The following is a 21,257-nucleotide window of genomic DNA, read 5'->3' as shown; positions in this document are numbered from 1 at the left end:
CCCAACCTAAGATCCACCCCATGAGAGAGAACCAACCCCTGACATAGTTAAGGATACTCTGCTATACTCCTAGACAGGAGCCTAGCATAACTGTGCTCTGAGAGGATCCACCCAGCAGCAGATTGAAACAGATGTTGAGACTCAGAGCCAAACACTGGAGGAAGCATAAGAAGTCTTGCAGAAAAGTGGGGAGATGGACAGAAGGACCTGGAGGGGACAGGCACTCAAGAAGACCAACAGACCCAACTAGCCAGGGCCCAGACGGGCATGCAAAGACTAAAGCACCAAGCAAGGAGCATGCATGGACTGGCCCTAGGCCCAGATGGCCAGTTCAGGCTTCATGTAGGCCTCTAGTAAGGGAAGTGTGGGCTGCCTCTGACATGGACCCTGTTGCCTGCTTTATGATCGTGTCCCCCTGGCAGGGCTGCCTCACCAGGCCACAGGGAAAGAGTTGATGAGCTGGGGTGGGTTGATAGGGGGTGCTCCCCTTTTCTGAGAAGGGGACGGGGAGGGAGAAAGTAGGAGGGACAGCGGGAACAGGAGGAAAGAAGGGAGGGGACTATGATCAGAATGTAAAGTGAATTAATTAATTTTTTTGATCAATTAAATAATCAATTGGTACTCTGAAAATACTAAAAAAGTATTTAATTTAATTTAAGAAAACTATTGACAAATATTTAGCTGAATTAATGAAAAGAAAGGATAGAAATTAATAAAAATTAGAGGAGAAAAAAGATACCTTAACCCCAAGAAAATTCAGAGAATCATAAGAGCATACTTTAAAATTTTTATATTCCACCAAACTAGAAATTCTAAAGAAGGAAATAAATTTATTTAAAAATAACTGTCTCTCAGCTACAGCAGGACCACATTTCAACCAGTTGTAGTTTTCTGATGCAAAGACAAGTTTCCCTCCCCCCCCCACCATGGGGAGAATAAGAAACAAATTTATCTGTAAGTGTAAAACTAAGTATTTAGAAAGTAATTAAGAATTATTCTGGTGTAGTAAAAAGATGATTGTACACGCTCATCTAAGGTCCATGGCCTCACTAAGTATGGGTATTCAGCTGGGTTCCAGTTCCAGGCATGGTTTCCTTCCCTTTGCGCGGGTCTTAAAGATAACTAGAGAGCTTTTGGCTACTACCAAGGTATGAGTGCCAGTTTTGAGCCTTTAGATGTCTCTTGCTATGCTAGTAAATGTGGTTCACAGGCATCCTGGCTGAGCGGACCTTAGTTTGGGTCCCTCCCTTGGCAGCTAACATACCAGCTTCTATACTGTGAATGCCAGTCCTCAGGGAGGAGGTTCTCAGACCCAGCTTGAATCTTCTGAGTCCTATGTTTGAAGTACATGGTACCTTTAACAAGAGGGACTTATTTTCAACCTCTGGGGGGCAATACTCATCACCTATAATGGTCTCTTTATTAGTTATTTATTTGTCTTGTAGGGGTAGTCTTGGCTCTAATATGGAAAAACTCCATTTTAACTCTTTTTATAATAATATAACATTTTTCTACAATAGGTCTTGTATGTCTTTCCTAAAGATCTTTGGTGATTTAGCCTTCCCAATATCCTCTCTTCTGCTTTGCGTTCCTCTCCACCACCTCAGCTTAATCATTACTCTTTCATTAGTCCCCTCGCAGGACTGGAGTGTGTGATCAGGGTGCATTACATGAAATTCCCATAAAGTCAACAAAAATATTACATTGGTGGGAAAAGAGGGGGGAAAGGAGAAGAAAAATACACACAACCACTGACTGCTGAATAAGGGAGAATTAGTCTCCCTTGGGGATGAACCTCCTAATTAGTTATTTATTATCAAGTGGTAAGCACTTATATCAAATCCATACAAACAACACTTAACAGATTCAATGTGCTATGCTTATGTATTTTATGAAATACACATACATAATATAAAAACAATTATATATTTATAAAACAATAATAAAAAAGAAGACACGAATTTGAGAAGTAGTAAAGGGGATGGGAGGGGCTGGAGGGCAGGTACTTGGGGAAAGTAGAGAGTAAAGTGACTGGAGAGAAATGATAGCTATATTTTATATTTTTGGTTGTGAGCCTGGCCTTTAATGGCTGAGCCATATCTCTAGCCCAATAATTACATTTTAATTCATGAAAAGTTTTGAACATTTTTAATAGGACATAATTTGTGAAGAAAGTATGGGCAACAATTGACATGTGGGGCATCATCAAACTAAAAAGTTTCTTCAGAACTGTTAAAACAATTAAGTGAAGAGGAAGCCCACCAAGTAGTAATCTTTGCCAGGTATATATCTGACAGAAGATTAATATTCAGAATATTATAAAGAACTCAAAAAGTAAAAAAGAAAGGGCCCATTCAAATCTGAATGCAGTGTTGTCAAAAAGGGAATATAACTGGCTAAGAAATATCTCAAAAGGTGGCCATCACCTTAGCAATTAAAGAAGCACAAATCAAAACAAACTTGAGATTTCATCTTATCACAGTCAGAATGACAAAGATCAAGAAAACAACTAACAGAAAATGCTAGAGAAGATGTAGGAAGAGGGAAACCCTCATTCACTGTTGGTAGAATTACAAACTGGTATATCCTCTCTCAAAATTAATACAAAGAATTCCCCAAAAGCAAACATTAAACCTACCATATGACCCAGCTGTACCACTCCTTGGCATATGCTCCAAGGATTCAGCAGATACGTCTTCAGCCACGTTCACCACTACTCTAATCTCAGTAGCTAGGAAGTGCAAACAGCCCAAATGTCCTTCAACTGATAAGTGAGTAGTGAAAATGTGGTACACATTCACTATGAAATATTATTCAACCACGAGGAAAATGAAATTTGTCAGTAAATGGAAAGAACTAAAAAAAAAAAAACCTACATTGAAAGAGGTAACCCACATAAGAAAGACAAATGGCACATCTTCTCTCTTATACATATTTCCTAGGTCCAAATCCTCACATGTGCGTACAGAGCCTGGAGCAACCTCAGAACCAGGAAAGTAAAATGGTCCCATGGCAGAGAGGACACTAGAGACAGGAACAGTAGTATAGGCGTGATATGAAAGGAGAAATAGGGAAAAAATGAAGCATTAGCTGGGGAAGCTGGGAAGGAGGTCAGTATAAAAAGAGAGGAAGAAAGAAATAAAAGTTTTAAAAAGCTATAAAGATTCATATTTTTATTTACCTAAAAATACATGGAGTGTTTGCGTGTGTGCGTGTGTGTGCGTGTGTGCGTGCGTGCGTGCGTGTGTGTGTGTGTGTGTGTGTGTGTGTGTGTGTGTGTGTACACGGACTCATAGGAAAGAGGGTATGAGGGAGAAGAGCAGGTGACAAAAATTAACTAGGATAAAGTATTATAAATGTCACAATGAATTGTGTTGTTTTTTAAGCTGATTAGAGAATAATCTTTAAAAGTCCTAAGGCTGAGCACACATTACGCGGCTACCCCGTCAGAATGTAGTGCAGCTCCCCAATGGAACCACAGAAGTTCTTCACTTAGTAGGCTTCCATTCATTGTTAGCACTACGGTCAAATAAATGGGCCCCAAATGTTTTCACATGCTTCCAACCGAGTTCAGTGCCTTTAAATGAAAGCACTCACAATACTGACATCTTTTCCAAATGAGAGCCCCGGGATTGGACAAAGAGAGATATGTCCATGCTCTGTTCTCTCCATGAACAAAAAGAAAATGAATCCCCTGTTATTTTAAGGAAGGACTACATAATTTTTTTTCTGTGACTAAAAATAAAACCTCAGAAGACAGAAGTACAAAGGGCCTTGTATCTTAAGACATTAAAACCTCATGGCTGCTTTGAATTAAATATAAGATTGTAAAATAGGTCACTCCGCCTCAGTTTATCTGAGCACTGCAGTGATCGGTCTAGAATTAACTAAAGAAAAGTTACCCAGGGAGGAACACCTGCTGTAAAAGATTTTCAAGCTTTCCAACCCCATTTGTTTTGAAATGGATATCTTTTAGTTTTATCTACTAAGCTTTCATATTATACTGTTGTTTTATGTTAATAACATTCATATTTTCCCCCAAAATTCTTTGCTCTGATCTAGCCAAACGAATTTTAGACACCTACATTCTTTTAGAAATCCCACAATACGCTATCATGGAGAGCGACTATAGCGTTAAATAACTCAACTAGAGTACATACGGCAAATCAGACACAACTATGTCTGTCACTTTAAATAACAAAACTTCAAATACATCACTACTTAAGGTATTCTAGGTGAAAAAAAGTTTCTTCTGTGTGTATTTACTGAATACAAGCAGAACTGGGCAAGTATCACCTCGTCAGTCATTCCCTCTCATGGAAGGAAATTTCTAATAACTCCTGAATAATAAAAAATATAAAGAGAGGTTCATCACATGATACTAATTTTTTTAAAAGGTTGTTCTTTTCCGTGAAGTCATATTGACATTTCAGTTTCAGTTCATTTATACTGACCACACTCAACATATTTTAGTAAGTCATTCACTTTCCGAGATTACCTACCTCAGGCCCTGTGATGTGCATCAGACCAGACACAGCAGAGGCAATAGCATCATAACCTGCTCTCTGAGACATGGGCCCTGTCTGGCCATAACCTGCAATGAGAAGAACAAACATTCAGTGTCACATGGGGTGTGACACTGTGTAAACTATTCACCTCAAAACACCACATCACGTTCCCATTAGATCTTTATGACCCTTCATGGAGACAGTAAGAATGAACTGGGTACTATGGAACACAACTCCTGCTAAATTGCTGGCCTCACTCTACCCTCAGGGTGTTTTCTTTGGCCTTTGGAATATTTTGAAATTATTTTATTTAGTCGGCAACAAATTTTAAAAAGGGATAACACATAAGACACAACTTTTGCTGTACCTTTAAAAGTCAGGGGAAAAAGCCACCTGGTGGTTTGCACCTTTAACCCCAGCACTCGAGGCAGAGGCAGACAGATCTCGGAGTGTGAGGCCAGCCTGGTCTACAGAGTGTGTTACAGGACAGCCAGGGCTGCACAGAGAAACCGTGTCTGGAAAAACAGGGGTGGGGGGGGCATAAAATATAGCTTCCTGTGGAAGCAAACAGGTTAGTGATGGCTCCCTGCCTTACATGAGGTATGTTCTCTCTCCGTAGGCCTCTGCCCACGTCACTTCTTTGGCTCAGCTCCAAGGCCTCATTAGACACTACCTGCTCTTTGTGTGACAGTGCACAAAGTGAAGCAAAGTGTATTTCCCTAGATTAGCTCTGACAATTTCTCAACTAAGCAAACAAACTATACGTGATGAACGTTAAAACTGGCCATATTTTAGGAAGAGTGCTGCTACAGTGTGCGCCTGTAATCTTAGCACTCGGGAGGCTGGAGAAGGAAGTCCCAGAGTGAACTACATTGCCAGACCTTGTCTCAAAAACAAAACAATAGCTGTATATAAAACAATTTCATGACCTAACAGTTTCCATTTAGATGCTACTTTTTTTTTCTTCCTGACTTTTTTGTTAAGAAGGGAAGACAAAAATCAAGAAAACATGCGTAACCTTTTCTCCTACATTTTTCTGTTTAATCCTAAAGGTTCCATCAGCTGTAGGAGTCCATCTCCAAATCCCACTTATTTCCCAGAGTAAACAAACGAAGAGCTTTGCTGGCATCTCTGCTTACATGCTCTGTTTTGTAAGTGTGTAGAAAGGGTCCCCGGGGGACTTGCCTCACCAGACACTGCCGGAGCTCCCCGCTTCATTCCCTCCTTCCCCCCAGTCCTCTACTTGAACGTCTCCTTAGCAAGAAAGTCCCCCCCCCCTTAATGGCCCTTTGTAGGAAGCAGCCTACCTCACATGCTTGATCCCCTTTATGCAATTCATATGCATAGCACTTAACCTCAAAGAAGAGTAACTGCATGTCTATTGGTGACATTGTCTCCCCCATGCTGAAATGGAACCTCTGTGAATGTTTCATTTCAATGTCTGTCTCCTCAGCCTCTAGTATAATGTTTGATGACACTTAGTGGAGGAATAAGATACTTATTATTCAAAAATAATCATTTTTTTCAAGATCAATCTATAAACTGGGTTAACAAGCAAAAGCCGTAGCCTAACTGCTTATGTGCTCTTGTCATCAGTTAAGCTACCCAGACATATTAGCTACCAAAAAAAATTGTCCGTTAGAAACGAACATGTATAAAAATCCTCACTAGAAAAATGAGATAATATTAAGATATTATTAAAGTAGCTAAAGATTAAAAGATACTTGTCTCTCGCCTGCTTGTTTCTCTGGGTCTTGAACTCTCAGCTAGGAAGGAGTCCTCAAGACTCTCTTGAGTGCTGGGATCACAGGTCTGTCCCGACAACAGGTTCCATTGATATCCCTCGTCACTGATGGCACAAATGTGCCATATGTCTCCTCCTTGGTTTTCGTTGTGCAAATTTTCAAACAAAAAATAAAGCAAATTAGTAGTAAGCCTATCATCTAATTTCAATTATCATTTATGTATAGACAATCTTTTCAGTATATTTATCTTCCAGTTACAACTATTGTATGAAAAAAAATACTGCAATTTAAAAGAAAAACTTGAATGTCCTGGCTCAGGTAAAAGTTGCTTTCTCTTTATTTCAAAACAAAGCTTATAATTTCTAAACTATTACTCTTTGAAGCTTTAAAAGGGACAAAAGGGATTATGGAGATCATAATAAAAAAATTAAAATAAAAAAACTAAGTAAAGTCAGCAGTCTGGAAAGTTCCTCCAAGCTTCAGCGAATGGATTTCAGTGTAGCCGTCTGCATCTGGAAGAGGGACACTAGGCAGGCTTGCAGTGCTCACTGTACGGTTTGCCAAGGCACAGACCATTCCCAGCGTGGAGCAGCACCCTGCAGCAGAGCAGAGCTGCTGGCACACAGAAGGAACCCTGCCTGGCAAGCCACCTGTGGGCGCAACAGGAGTCACGAGAAGGATGAGGTTTCAGTGAACACAACGTTAGGAAAATCCACGTGTGCGTCTAGCGAGGAGCCCAAAGGAGACACACTAAGGCCTCTCAGCACCAGCATAACTCAAAACAGGATCGTCTAGATGAGCTTGCTGAGAAATTATGTTCAGGGGGAAATCAAACAGCTTACTAAATAAAAGTGCATCTCACACTGTTGCCTTGTGATATAAATCCTCTTTTTTGCTCAGTTCATAACATGACTGAAGCACAAGCACCCTAAACTTTACATTGCAACTTCCAGTATCTCTAGTAAAAAAAATATATATGTAGTTTCATTGGAGACACTAGGCAAAATGAAAAAGAGAGTAAACTTTAGAGTTAAAAAAAATCCAGATTCAAGTATGGTTCTGCCAACTATTAAATCTTCAACAATTAACTTAATTTCTCTGAGCTTCAGTGATAGTACTAACATTTATCTCACACATTTATTGTCAAAATTAAACTTGACTGTACTGCATAAGCAAAGTGAATTTTATACTACACATTAAATAGTCATCAGTCAATAAATACATATTAGTCAACACATCAATAATAAGCTTACATTCTTCCAGACAATATTTAGGGAAAAAAGCTACTTTGAGGGATGTCAAAGTATGGAGAATAGAGATCGTAAGTATTGAAATTAAGTTTTCTAACATCCATTTTTTAAAATGGAAGATTTTTTTATAGTTGGAACCTAGCACTTGCTCATTAGACATAAGAATGTCTTAGTAGTACTATAATATAGTAAAGCTGGGTGTAGCAGTGCACATCTTTAATCTCAGCATTTGGGAGTCAGAGGTAGGCCAATTTCTGCAAGCTTGAGGCTAGTTTGAAGTACAAGTGAGTTCCTGAAGAGATAAGAAACAAAAAATAGTAATGTACATATGTTTGTATAAAGACATGTGTTTGTGAGCCAAAAAATGTATTCTGTCTTTCACCTAGTACTTAACTACTTAAATGCTATTAATAATACCAACACCTTTGACAATAGCATTGGCAATTAGATTTTTCTGTTGCTAATGTGAAAACTGGAATTATCTGTTGAAAAATTCTATAAATATTTCAGTATAGAATCCAAACAGTTTGGGGTTTTGTTTTATTTTTATCTTGTTTTATTTTATTTTTATCTTTACAGTTTCAAAAACAACTGTGCTTATGATCCAAAGGGGGGAAAAATCTATCAGTTCTGGGTGTAAGACAAATATAAGCAGCTTGCAGAAAGCCAGAAGCACACTGTTCTCGCCCTCAAAGCCTGAGTTTCCTAATGGGATTGTTATTCTTCCCTCTCTCTCCCCTCTTTCTCTCCCTCCCTCTCCTGCCTCTACTCCACCCCACCCCACCCCCAAACCTTCCACTTACTTTCACTGTGAGGGACAAGCTCGCCATCTCGTGGCTCTTATGAACACTGATTATAAAGCAAAAGTTGCATGTTGAGAAAGCAAAAGCGCTCCTGTTTTCACTTCTTAGTAGTGCTTACTCCCTGCCATCCTTCTCTCCTTCATCAGCAGGCTTAGAAAGCAGTACTCACAAACACACTCTCTGTAACTACAGGATGCCTCACAGTACCCTCTCTGCCAAAGCTTACCCTTTGAGAGGCACAAGTCCCTTTGACAAGCTAATGAGAGGCTCTGCACGCACCCCAGAAGAAGGGAACTGAATGAATGCTGCCCATAGAAGCAACTCCTGTGCTGCTGGGCCAGGCTCAGCATCTTAGTGGCACCCAGTGCTTACATGCACCTGTTGCAAACACAGATTGCCTCGATTCTGAGCACCGCAGTACTGATGGAGATCAGCCTAAGGGCAGCGTGAGGCTTCCAAGTGCAGCCTCAGCCTAATGACAGTAACAGGAGAGAAAACAACAACGACAAAAATGTAGGGAGTATCGCAGCAAAGCTGAGACAGGACTCCAATCTGTGTTCCTAAATACAAAGATGTTCGTGTGCATTTCTGTTTTACTTGACATTGCCATCCGAAAGTCTGAAACACCGCAGCCCTAAACAGAAACGGCATCCCAGCTCAGGCAACTCAAAGACCATTAAACAATATTGTTCCTTTTCCTATATTCACTGTCTCGTTTAATGGAAAGCACACCTCCGCATATACACAATCAAGAAACCGGAGCCACCCTAAGCTCTTGTCTTTCACTCCTTGCTCATACCAACTTATCAATAATTCCTGGTTGATTATTTGACTTGCCAGATACCTCCCACATCTACCTAAGTTCACCTGCCTCAATTTACTTTTCATGAGACACAAAGAAACTTCCAAAAATCTGATCAAGGTGTTTCCATACTAAAATTCTTGTTCAAATATGTATAGGCTTAAAATAATAATATCCTATAACATGTCATGTTGGGGTTTTTTTATGATATAGTCAGTTCAACTCTCATTGTATCTTTGCCACACCTCCAAAACAATTTACATTCAGTAGAGTTGTTCTCCAGACACGTCCAGCTCTCTAGTTCCTCTGGCTCTCTGTTCATACTGTCTTGCCTACTATCCACTTCTCCACTCTCTAGTGTCTGGTTCCCTCCAAAACACAACCAGTGACAGGCTCTTAGGAGTAAGAAAAAAAGACAGTTCAAAGATGAGTGCACCTATGCCAGTAGTGAACATAAAAACAAAACATAAATGTTAGTACAATTTAGATAGATAATACTAATATTCTAAAAGCTGCAGAAAGTTTAACCATAGACCATCACCCGGAAGAGCAGAAGGTAATAAAATATTTTGTGATGAATAATAAAGTATGTCGAATGTATATAAATATCTGTACTTTGTTTCTTTTCTAGGCTGTTTTTTATTTGTTTGTTTTATAATGTGAAGAGTTAAAATGATAATAGGGCCTGAAAGACGGCTCAGCAGGAAAGAGCACTTTTCATGAAAGCCTGATGACTTGAGTTCTATTCCTAGCCCCCAAGCTTGATACGGTGATGTGCATTGGTAATCCCAGCATTCCTACTGTGAGATAAGAAGAGACAGGAGGCCAGCTAGCCTGCGACAGACTGCACTACAGAAACATAAGAGAAACTCAACAGGTGAAAGGCGGGAACTGACTCCCCAAAATTACTGCATGCCATAAGGTATAGTCCAACACATACATATCACACACACACACACGCACACACACACACACACACACACACACACACACACACACACACACTTTTAAAGTTGTATTTAAATGTTTGTTTTCTACCTATTGCAAATGTCCAGGGATAGAAAACAACACAGGACAAGTATCTCTAGTATCCAAACTACAGTGGATTTAGATGCATAGATAATGTTAAGTTCTGTGGATTCATAATAAATTTTAATGGCCCATAACTATTGGTATATACTAGGGAATAAATTCATACTGTGAAGATTAGTAAGTAAGGGAAAACTTGTGCATCTACCTAACCTTCGCTATGTAAACTATTCCCAGAATGATGAAGCAGTTGATGATAGAATTTAGGGGGGGGCATGTATGTGTGTTACGTGCATACATCTGGAGGCTGGAGAGAAAGGCCAGATGCCTTACTAAATCATTTCAACCTTATTTTCTAAAACAGGTGCTCTCACTGTACGTGGAGCTCACTTATTGGCTGGGCTGGGTGGTTTTTGAGCACCAGGGACCCATCTGTCTCTCTGCTCCCTAATGCCCCAGCATTGGGGTTGCTGACACAAGCCACCTTCATGCAGAGCTTTATGTGGGTTCTGAGGATTCAATTTTAAATCCTTATGTTTGCGTGGCAAACATTTTTTCCAACTTAGACATCTCCCCAGCATGCGGAAAAAAAATATGTAAAATAAATTTTTGTAAAAGTTTAACACCCATGGCACATGCCTTTAATCCTAGCAAAAGCAGCAGGATCTCTGAGTTCGAGTCCAGCCTGATCTACAGAGTGAGTTCCAGGACAGCCAGGTCTACACGGAGAACTCCTGTCTCAGAAAAAAAGGTTACCAAGCATGAAGAAAACATAGCAAAGTTAAAACCCATTGCTATGTAATTCCCATTGAATTAATAGATATAGACAAATATTATTGATAACATAAACAATAATAACAGACAATCATCAATAACTACAACTTCACAAAAAAGGTAATTATGTGATACCTAGAAAAATAATCCTTTTCTATTATTCTTTACAAAAAGAAAACTGAAATAAAAATCTGAATCATCTTACAGATTTGTCTATGTCCTACTAAAAAATGGAGACATCATAGAAACAATTAGCATAAGAAGAAAGAAAAGAAAATTAGAAAGTTACAAGAAAAAAGAAATATTGGAAATGAACTATGATGTAAAGAAGGCATTTTTTTTTTTTTTTGGCCTGCTTTTGGATTTTCAATTTGAGAGAGGAAAATTTGAATGGCAATTGCATGCTTAATTACATTAATTACTATTTTTACTCATGTGTAATAATGGCATTGCATTGCATATTTAGGCCTTAAATATGAGAGAGAGAGAGAGAGAGAGAGAGAGAGAGAGAGAGAGAGAGAGAGAGAGAGAGAATGGAAAAGAACCCGCGTGCATGCTTGCACAGTGTCTTTGTGGAATCCAGATGTCTTGGCTCTCTCCTGCCACCATGTGGATCCCAGGGAAAGAACTTAGGGAATCAAACAGAGCCACCACGCCAGCCTTATTGAAGATTCAAATAAGGTCATTTTCTATTACGTATATTCTAAGATAACTAGAAAGGAAATGATATTAATTCTGAATTTTATTTGTAAACATTCAGTGTAAGATCTATAACAGGTGGACTTATGAATAAAACATGGTAAGTCATAAATTATTACACTGGGTACTGAAGATTCGTTACACTATGCTCTGTACTTCTGTTCTTCTTACCACTTTTCAGAATAAGATGTAAAAAAATAATTATAAATTCTAAAATTTTGTGATAATTCCATTTTTGTATACCTAAAAGTACACGAAAAAGATATAAGATAAAATAAGTTCACTAAGTAATGTTAGATACGAAAAGATTTTAGGCAAAAGCTCTCACCATACAGATAAGAAAGATGAGTCCAGAGATGGTAGGTGACACTCAAGAGTCAGAAAGCAGAAAACCCTGCATGCCCACTTTGATGTTAAGCTCCCAGTCGGGACATCCATCTGGATAGTAGACTTCATTCTCCATTCTTAGCCACTTTCTACTGTACAGAGATTGATTCGGAAATGAACTTGGGAGAGAGTCTTCTAAAAAAATACTTTTCCTGGTGTTTGGTCTTTGTTTGGTGATCACTTCCCTTGTCATGCCTCTATCCCGAGACACGATCAGCCGAGAGGACCAGAATTTCTCAGTCTTGTGGGGTTTGTTCAACTTTCTTATTAGCAGTGTGGAAAGCCTCCTGTTTGAAACTTTTCCCACAGTCATGTCTCCAGTTTAACAGGGTTTTTCTTTCTACAGTTGTATCTTTCTGTCTCTTTCTCTCCTCCCTTCTATTGCGAACACTTCAGCTGAATTCCCATGTAACAAACCTACGAGCCAATCTTAGAATACTTATTCCTAGGCCTCCACAGGTCAAATAACAGGGACAAGTTGGGGTTATAAAAATAGCATGACCAGAGTACTTGCTATTTCAAAAAACTATACTCATATGCTCCATATGTCATGTCACTTATTCTTCACAGTGACCCAAGAGGATAAATTTCATTGTCCCATTTAAATTACAATGAGAAAAAAAAATGATGCTGTGAACAACTAAGAAGACTACCCAAGGTCACATCACTACTTACCATAATCCTATAAGCAGTTATTAAACTGTTGGCAGGGGTCCCAGCTGGATGGGCCCAGGATGGATCTAGGATTAAATCCTAGGTTCTCAGAGGTGAGGCTACAGACAAGATGGAAGCAGCTCCATGTTCCCTGTCCTCCTATACCCTGGGCCCCCTTGACCGGGACTACAGGTGGGATCGGCTTTGGGAGCTGGAGAAATACTTCAAGATGTCTTACCCTGACCTCAAAGCCCGTAAGGTCCTGGCCACAAGACTCAACTTGAAGGAGGAACACACTGAGAGTTGGTTCATGCAGCGTTCCTTGGAGCAGGATAACGCCTCTTCTTGTGCCTCCCACAAAGGCCACTGCCCCCTTGGAGCCCTCAACCAGTATGAGCACAATTGCTGGCTCTCATTGCCCCATGGGGCGACTCCAAAATGTAGCAAGTCACCCACCCCCACCCCCCCATCCAACTCCTAGCTGCACCAAACTCACTAAAATGCTGCATGAATTCCAGAGACTTGGGGTCAATGCTTCAACATCTGGGTGCCAAGACAGAATGCACTGAACAGAAATGGTGTTGCAGATGACAAATCAAGCTGAAACTCCAACCAGGGCTTCCTGTAGACGCTGCAGGGCCACACCCCACAGGCTGGAGGGTGCAGTTCCAACTCATTTACCACACCCCACTCACCCCACTCATCCTACCCCACACTATATAGACCACCAGAACAACCACTTTTTCCTGGATTCTTTTCCTTTTGATTTTGGTTTCTGATGCGGGATCTCTGGGAACTTGGAAAGTCCCTCCTGTCTCAACCTCCCTGGTGCTCAGATTAACTGCTTTACACTCTAGCCTTGTGACCTTTCTTTATGATTCATTTTCTGCCTATGAATATGCTTCTTTTATTTGATTTTTTGGGAGGCGGTTACTAGTACTTCTCAAATTGCTTCTTAGAGACCTGTGTGGGGAGTTAGATCTGGGAGTGGCAGGCAGATAAAATGAAATTATTGATAGATGAAAATTTTCTTTTAAAAAAATTGTTGACACCTTTGACTGTAACTAATATTTAATAAACTATTTCCATGAGCACCAACCATTTATATAATATCTGGAACAAAACTGTGATCAAGAATGTCAACAATTTGGACCTGTCTAAAAACCAAAAGCATGATTAATGTGGTTTGCTCTCTCAACATCCTTTGAAATTAGATCACCAATTTCTATCGGAAGCAACAGTAAAATTGATTGGTTAATTGCAGAGGACTTAACACATGGCAAATGTCATGCTAACAGACATATGTTCCCAATTCAAACAAAAAGAAAAATTAGATGGTGTACCCAAAGCATCCTGCTTTATCACAGGACTAGCATTTGTTTTATCATATATAGTTTGGTAACCTAAAAGAACTTTTTGTTTTACAGCTGTTTTATGTACATGTATGTTTTCCAACTATATATCATTGCACCAGGAACACAGTAGAAACTTACGACTTGTCAACTAATTGTGCACATTTTCTGTTTTACGCTATTCCTTTCAAGGCTATGATATTATTTATGTAAAATTTCAAAAATATTTACACACAATTGTTGGGAGTAAAAATGATTGTATCAAGAACATTATCTTAACTATGATATGCAATGTATTCTTATGGAAAGAAAACAAAAAGTGATTAGAACTCTCATTGTCTAAATGGAGTCCATCACTGCAAAGCTCTGAGGCCATGCCAATGCATTTACACACTCATGCACAGATTACTCTAAATCTAAAAGATTTATTCAAGAATGGAGGCAAAAGCGATTAGAAACCACAGTGATCTAATGAAAAGAAACAAACTCTCTAAGTATGAATTAGGTTATATTTCTATGTTTTAAAACTATCAGCAGTTAGTTACATATTGCAAGCTTTATTGTTTTCTTTAAGAAGAACACAGCTCACAGTTTGATAGATGTACCTTAAAATCAATTTTTAAAAATGAGGACAGTTACAGTTGTTGTGTATTTTTTTAATCTTCAAGAGAAAATTCAAATCTTAAATGACAGAAATGTAAAACAAACTTTTGTGTAGAAAAGAAAATAGAAAACCCAGCCAGACTCTCACATAAGCCAACTCCCTATAGCTAAATTCCCACACTCCAAATAGCAGCACTACGTCAGTCTCTGAAAGGACATTCTAGGTAACAAACACAAAAATATTCAGTACAGACTTCTTTACAAAGTGAGACTAAACATCATCTCCAATCAAATCCAGATAAATGGATAATCCCAATGAGTAACAACTTAATAAGAATCATCTTTAGCCTTGTGCCACTTCCAAGAGGAAAATTCCCAACTAAGGGCAAATATACATCTTTACTTAATATATAAGTGAAACAAAAGAGGAAAAGTAAGGAAGCCTTCACATGAAATAACCCCTGAGAAAGCCATAGTTAAGAGCAAATGAAACTTTTGCACAGTGCAGATTTTGGTAAGCAATGATGCCAAATACGCTCTCAGTGACACTATATCTCAGGGCAGAGAAATAGCATAAAACTAGGGAAACAATGGCATGCCATGGCCCTGCTACAACTCACCCTGTACAGAATAGCTGATGTGAAGTCTAAAAGCTTGCAGTTACATATAAACACACCAAGTTCTGAGATCTTAGTTTCTCCACTAAATAAAAAGAAGGTCACTGAAGAAGGTCACCACAGCACTGGAAAGGTGAAGCAAACCTAAACAGTCATGTGTAAAACTATGTTTAAGTGTTCAATGAATAATAATAGGATTAAAGTATACAAGAGCCACCTTTAAGACATTCAAATTGGGGAAGGGGATGGAGAGATGGCTCACCATTTAAGAGGACCACATGCAGACAAAACATCCATACACATAAAATAGTTGAGAGAGAGAGAGAGAGAGAGAGAGAGAGAGAGAGAGAGAGATTGATTTCCAAACTGATTGTGCATCCTCGCCAGCATGTGCTGTCACTTGAGTTTCTGATCTTAGCCACTCTGACAAGTGTAAGATAGAATCTCAGAGTCATTTGCATTTGCATTTCCCAGATGGCTAAGGTCTTGGCATATCTTTAAGTGCTTCTTGGTCATTTGAGATTCCTCTGTTGAAAATTCTGTTTGGCTCTGTACCCCATTTTGTAATTGGGTTATTTTGTTTGCTTGTGTTTAATTTTGGGGGTTCTTTATATATTTTGAATATTGGCCCTTTTTCGGAGGTAGAATTGGTGAAGATCTTTTCCCAATCTGTAGACTGTTCTAAGGACCTAGAAGTAACAAGAGCTCTCCAAGAAGACCAACAGAGCCAACTAATGAGGGCCCAGCGGGGCCTATGGAGTCTGCAGCACAGCTAAGGACCATGCATGGACTGGACCTACGTCCTCTACACAGATGTAGTGGATGAGCAGCTCAGGCTTCGTATGGGTTCTCTAGTAAGGGGACCTGGGGCTGTCTCTGACGTGGATTCTGTTGCAAGCTTTTCAGTCACTTCCCCCTGACAGGACTATCTTGCCAGGCCACAGGGGAAGAGGACAAATTCAGTCCTGATGTGACTTGATGAGCTAGGGTGGGTGGGGCAGAGGGATCCCCTTTTCTGAGGAATAGGGGATGGAGGAGGGAGATGGAGGGTGGGACTGGAATGAGAGGAGGGAGGGGGCTAGGACCAGGATGCAAGGTGAATAAGTAAATAAATTGAATTTGGCTAGTTCCCGCTAGCCAAATCTGTAGATAGTTGAGGGTTGAAAAAAAATGACAGCTATAGAATATAACCTATTGGTTAAATATGACTCTAAGACTCCACATATTTATGCATTTCTCACAACAGAAAAAGAAAGTCTCTCACTAGTAGCAGAAAGCCAGCTAACAGACATGAGGAGAAAAACGGAATTAGATATTCAGTGGTTACCAAAATCATATGAATAGTAGCTCTAACAAGAATCACTACTGGGTGTGGTGGAGCGCATCTTTTATCCCAGCACTTGGGAGGCAGAGGCAGGCAGAGCTGGGTGAGTTTAAAGCATCCTGGTCTACAACGTGAACTGCAGGACACTCAAGCCTATGTACAAAAACCCTATCTCAAAAAAAAAAAATCAATGTATGATTAAGAACTGGCGGATAAAAGTCTGAGGATTCCAAAAAAAGTGACATGACTCAAAACAGATATCCTTTAAGGAAAAGACAGTGTGGGAACTGTGATCAAGATTCCTGGGAGGCTAGATGGAAATCACATTGTTAGCAATAGGCTTGGACAGACCAAATGCCTCCTGATACCACCCACTGGGAGGAACTGAGCGTATCTTCCTGAGATGTGACTCCTACAGTATTTAAAACACATTCATAAGAAACATCACAGAAATCTAAATTAAGAGACATTTTTTCCAAATAATTCACTCTTCAAAAACACCAATGTCGTGAAATATGAAAGAAAACCTAAAATAAAGGAGACTAAGACATAACAATTAGATTGAAAAAAATTTATATTTTCCTCAGCCTTAAAGGACATTACTGGACAACTGATAAAATATAGATAGGTCTACCTATAAATTACTTAAACTTGGGCTGGAGAGATGAGTCTGTGGTTAAGAGTTTTGGCTACTCTTCCAGAGGTCCTGAATTCAATTCCCAGTAATCACATGGTGGCTCACAGGCATCTATAATGGGATCTGATGCCCTCTTCTGACATGCAGGTGTATATGCATAAAACACATAAATAACTCTTTTTTTTTTTAAAGGAAAAAATTTTAAAAATACTTTAAAAATATAACAATTTCAATGTTAATTTTCTCACTTAGATAAGTGTGCTATACTTGCATGATAGAAATTCTTGGATTTATGATATATGAACTAAAATATTTAAAGGCAAAGGGGCAAATGTCTGCCATTTATATGGTTCATTTAAAAAATCATAGAGGCAAAAAAAAAACAAAAAACAAAAACAAAACAAAGAGGCCAGGCATGGTAGTACATGACTTTAGTCTCCATACTTGGGAAACAGAAGCAAGTGTATCTCTGTAAGTTTGAGGCTAGCCTGGTCTAGTTAGATTAGATAGATAGATAGATAGATAGATAGATAGATAGATAGATAGATAGATGCTAGATAGATAGATAGATAGATAGATAGATAGATAGATAGATAGATAGACAGAATGTTCTAGTTAGTTGAGACAGCCCAGAGTCATCTGACAAGGGAATCTTCATTAAGAGATGTCCCAGATCAAATTGGCCTGTGGGCTGTAGGCATAGATTTTTCACATCCTACTTTATTTAGGGTTCCTAAACACCTTTTTCTCCCTTCCAACCCCCCAACCCTAGGTAGAAGAGAAAGGTTAGGAGGAAACATGGAATGTAGACCTCTTTACTTCTTCCAGCTGGGTAGGGACAAGGCCAGTCTCAGCTGTCAGCAACAAACGCAGCAGACAGTCCTCGGTCAGTGTCCTCCAAGCCACTCGCGTTCTCCCTATAGGCTGTCCTTTTCACAGCCCTCAGAGTCCTCAGACCACACCCAGCAGGAAACAGCTATCCGCTGTGTACAAACTAAGCCCAAACTAAATGCCACACTTGGGATTAAGACAAAAACATATTTATATAACATAACTGAGTTTACAAAGAAACCAAAGCTTCCATTGCAGTGGCCCTGTCGGTGGAAGAGTCTCCTGATTGTTAGCTGCTGTGGAAGGGCCTGACACACTGAAGGCAGCACCAGCCCTAGGCAGGTAAGCTTGCAATGTGGAGGGAAGCTAGCTAAGCTTGAGATCCCATGGCTTCTGCCGTGGCTTCCCTCAGCCACGCACAGTGTCCTGGAACTGTGAGTCAGATGACCCCACTGCTCCCCTAAGTGGCTTTTGGGCAGAATGTTTTGTCACAGCCACAGAAAGCAAACTAGGGGGGAAAGGGATAATACAAAAGTATCTGTATATCCCCAAGTATAGTTTAATAAATTACTCTGCAAGCAATGCTAACATACATCTAAAATTCCCCTTAATTTATCTCTATGAGAAAGGCAAAGAGGACAAAGAGAGGAGGGAGAGGTGGTGACCGCACAAAAAAGAAAGACCTGCCATTTCCTAAACGTGGTTCTCTATAGCAAACACTGAGTACACATTGACTCATTCAATCCCTACAACGCTGGAATTTTCCGAGGAGAAATGTATAGCCTAGCAAAGGTACACAACTTCCTCAAAGTTACATAAATAGCACGGCCATTGTGTTTCGTTGTTATTATTTGACTTCTGCTGTTGGTTTCGGGGGTTGTTTGTTTGTATGGTAGTGGTAGTTCTCACACATCCTAACCAAGCACTCCCCCACTAGGCCACATTACCAGCTGCTGGCCTTGCTTCATCTGAGAACTTGCATTTTATCTGCATTAGAACTTCGTGTAAGACTGAAGAGAGAGCCTAACAACGTTAAGACGGTACAGGAGCCCCTGCCCAGCAGCTCAATAGGCAAAGGGCTTGATACAGAGACTGAGCCCCAGGATCCACAAGATGGAAGAGGACCAAGTCCTGCAAGTTCTTCTCAGGTCTCTACAAGCATGATGTGACACTCGCATGCCCAAAACCACACAACAAATAAACATTTTAAACCACAATAAGGCATTGTGAGGCCTCTCAATGTTTCTGAGCTTCACAGCAACAACAGGAGTACCATCTGATGAGAATATGGGCAAAGCTATGCAGAGCGTAGGGGAACATAACCAAAGTTGTTCCTCAAGTCTAGTTACTGAAGGAAACTTCAGGAAGGAAATGACCATCCAACATGGGAGCCAGGAGAGAGCTGTTTCATTCCTAGTACGCTTTATTCCATTTTATACCACTAATGCTGACTTAACAACTACCAAGAAAATCAGTGGCACTTAAGAAAAGCCAACAGTAACAGGGCCCAACTCCACATGGCACACTATTTTGCTAAACAGATTCTAGAATCCCTTCGGTCAGGTGGGAATAAACAAAGGTCTTCACTGCTGCTACCTTGGTGATCAATTGTTGCCTCACTCTGAGCCTTAAAGATCTCCCTCACCCCACCAACAGAGATTTCTATGGACAAGGGTCTCTATGGGGGTGACTCTGTCCTTTTTCCAGCTGGTTACTTGTAATCTTTCTTACGCCCTGGGCATCATCAGCACACCAGCTTCCTTCTGCTCTGTTCTCTCAGACAGGCCAAAGGCACACAATGTTATTTTCTTTCTCACCCTGATCCACAGGAAATATTAGCAAGACTACAGTGGCTTCTCAAACCACAGTCCTCCAGACAACCTCTAACTCTCTAAATATCTTGGGCATGAATCATGTGCTGATCCATTTATTCACCAAGCTCCAGGGGAAAAAAGCCAAACCCTCCCAGAAGTTCCAATAAGGTCTTTTCCTTTTGCTTAAAATGATAAATCTGTTGAACTACTTCTTTGGAAACAATAAATATTTGAACAAAAGAATAAAAAAGTAGAAATTATAAACACTTGATTAAGTAGTTTTTAAGTTAAAAATTATGAGGCAGGTCGTGGTGGCACACACCTACAATCTTAGCACTTGGGAGGCAGAGGCAGGCAGATCTCTGTGAGTTTGAAGCTAGCCTGGTCTACAAAGTGAGTCTAGGACAATCAAGAAACACTGTCTCATAAAAAAACAACAAAGAAGGTGATTATGGATGCTTGCACCTAAATTTAAGTAAATATCTAAGAATAGTATTATTATAATTATTTCCTTCTTTAATTCTCCTATTATCAAAAATTTCAAGGTAGCTGTCCATTATTTCTAGGATTAGTATAAGAACAATAAAAGTTTTTAATTAAAATAGTCTAGTAAATATATTTATTATATAATTGCATATCTCGCAATAATAATTACATAGTATATGACAATATTATACAAATGATAACTGACTTTTGTTTTTTAATATTTTTTATACTAAGTACATAATAAATACTAAGAGAAAAATCTAACACATACTTGGTATCCCTTCTGACTCCAAGACTCTAGAATAGAAGTTGGTTCCTGTCCCATCAGTATAGTAAGTGTGCCTCCATTTCAGTACACTAACCCTTTTCATGGTTTCAACTAAGTCAACACTAAGAGGAGTCTGCTTTGGCTTTCAACAGTCTTCATGGCAAAGCCAGATGATGCCAAAATATTTTGTGCTGAAAGACTCATCTCTGGCTCAAAGTTCATTTATGGGTGGCCAAAAAATATATAATTTGTAAGTTGCTATACTGAAATGAACAACTAGGGTGAGGCTGGCACTGTTTCTACTAAATGAATACTAGCATGCCCTTGTGACACAGTGCCAAGAGTAGAGAATTCCTAGGTTGCTTTATGAAAATGCTACATAGAGCAGCTCGCATTTAGCCTTATGCTAAGTGGGCAATGAAGTGATGAGAAACTCAGAATTTGTTATCTCCACATGCAGCTTGAATCAAACTATGCTTCCTCCTGCACCACTCAGCCTGATGCATGACGGTCTATGAATGTGTAGTAACAGACTGCTTACAAATTCATGAACCAATACCAGCTTTCTTCCTGATAAAGTCAAGCTCAAGTTACAATGCTAGGTTTGTTTCAAATGCTGGCTTTGTAGCCAGATGTGAGGATCAAGGACAATTCTAATGGCTGGGCATGGAGGT

At 39.6% G+C, this 21,257-nt stretch overlaps 1 protein-coding gene across 4 annotated transcripts in view; it reads right to left on the bottom strand.

Annotated features, from left to right (window-relative positions):
* The window catches only part of SUGCT (succinyl-CoA:glutarate-CoA transferase), a 701,020-nt gene that overhangs the window by 629,288 nt on the left and 50,475 nt on the right, over positions 1-21,257 (bottom strand). For all 4 annotated transcript variants that reach the window (XM_084796224.1, XM_084796226.1, XM_084796223.1 and 1 more), the window contains exon 7: positions 4,503-4,594. In XM_084796224.1, coding sequence (XP_084652350.1) covers positions 4,503-4,594 — 92 coding nt within the window. The remainder of the gene's footprint in view (positions 1-4,502; positions 4,595-21,257) is intronic.

This window comes from Acomys minous (genome assembly GCF_964271855.1).
Source record: "Acomys minous genome assembly, chromosome: 9".
NCBI lineage: Eukaryota > Metazoa > Chordata > Mammalia > Rodentia > Muridae > Acomys > Acomys minous.
Note: the sequence above shows the minus strand (reverse complement) of the source record. Positions and strands in the feature narration are given on the sequence as shown.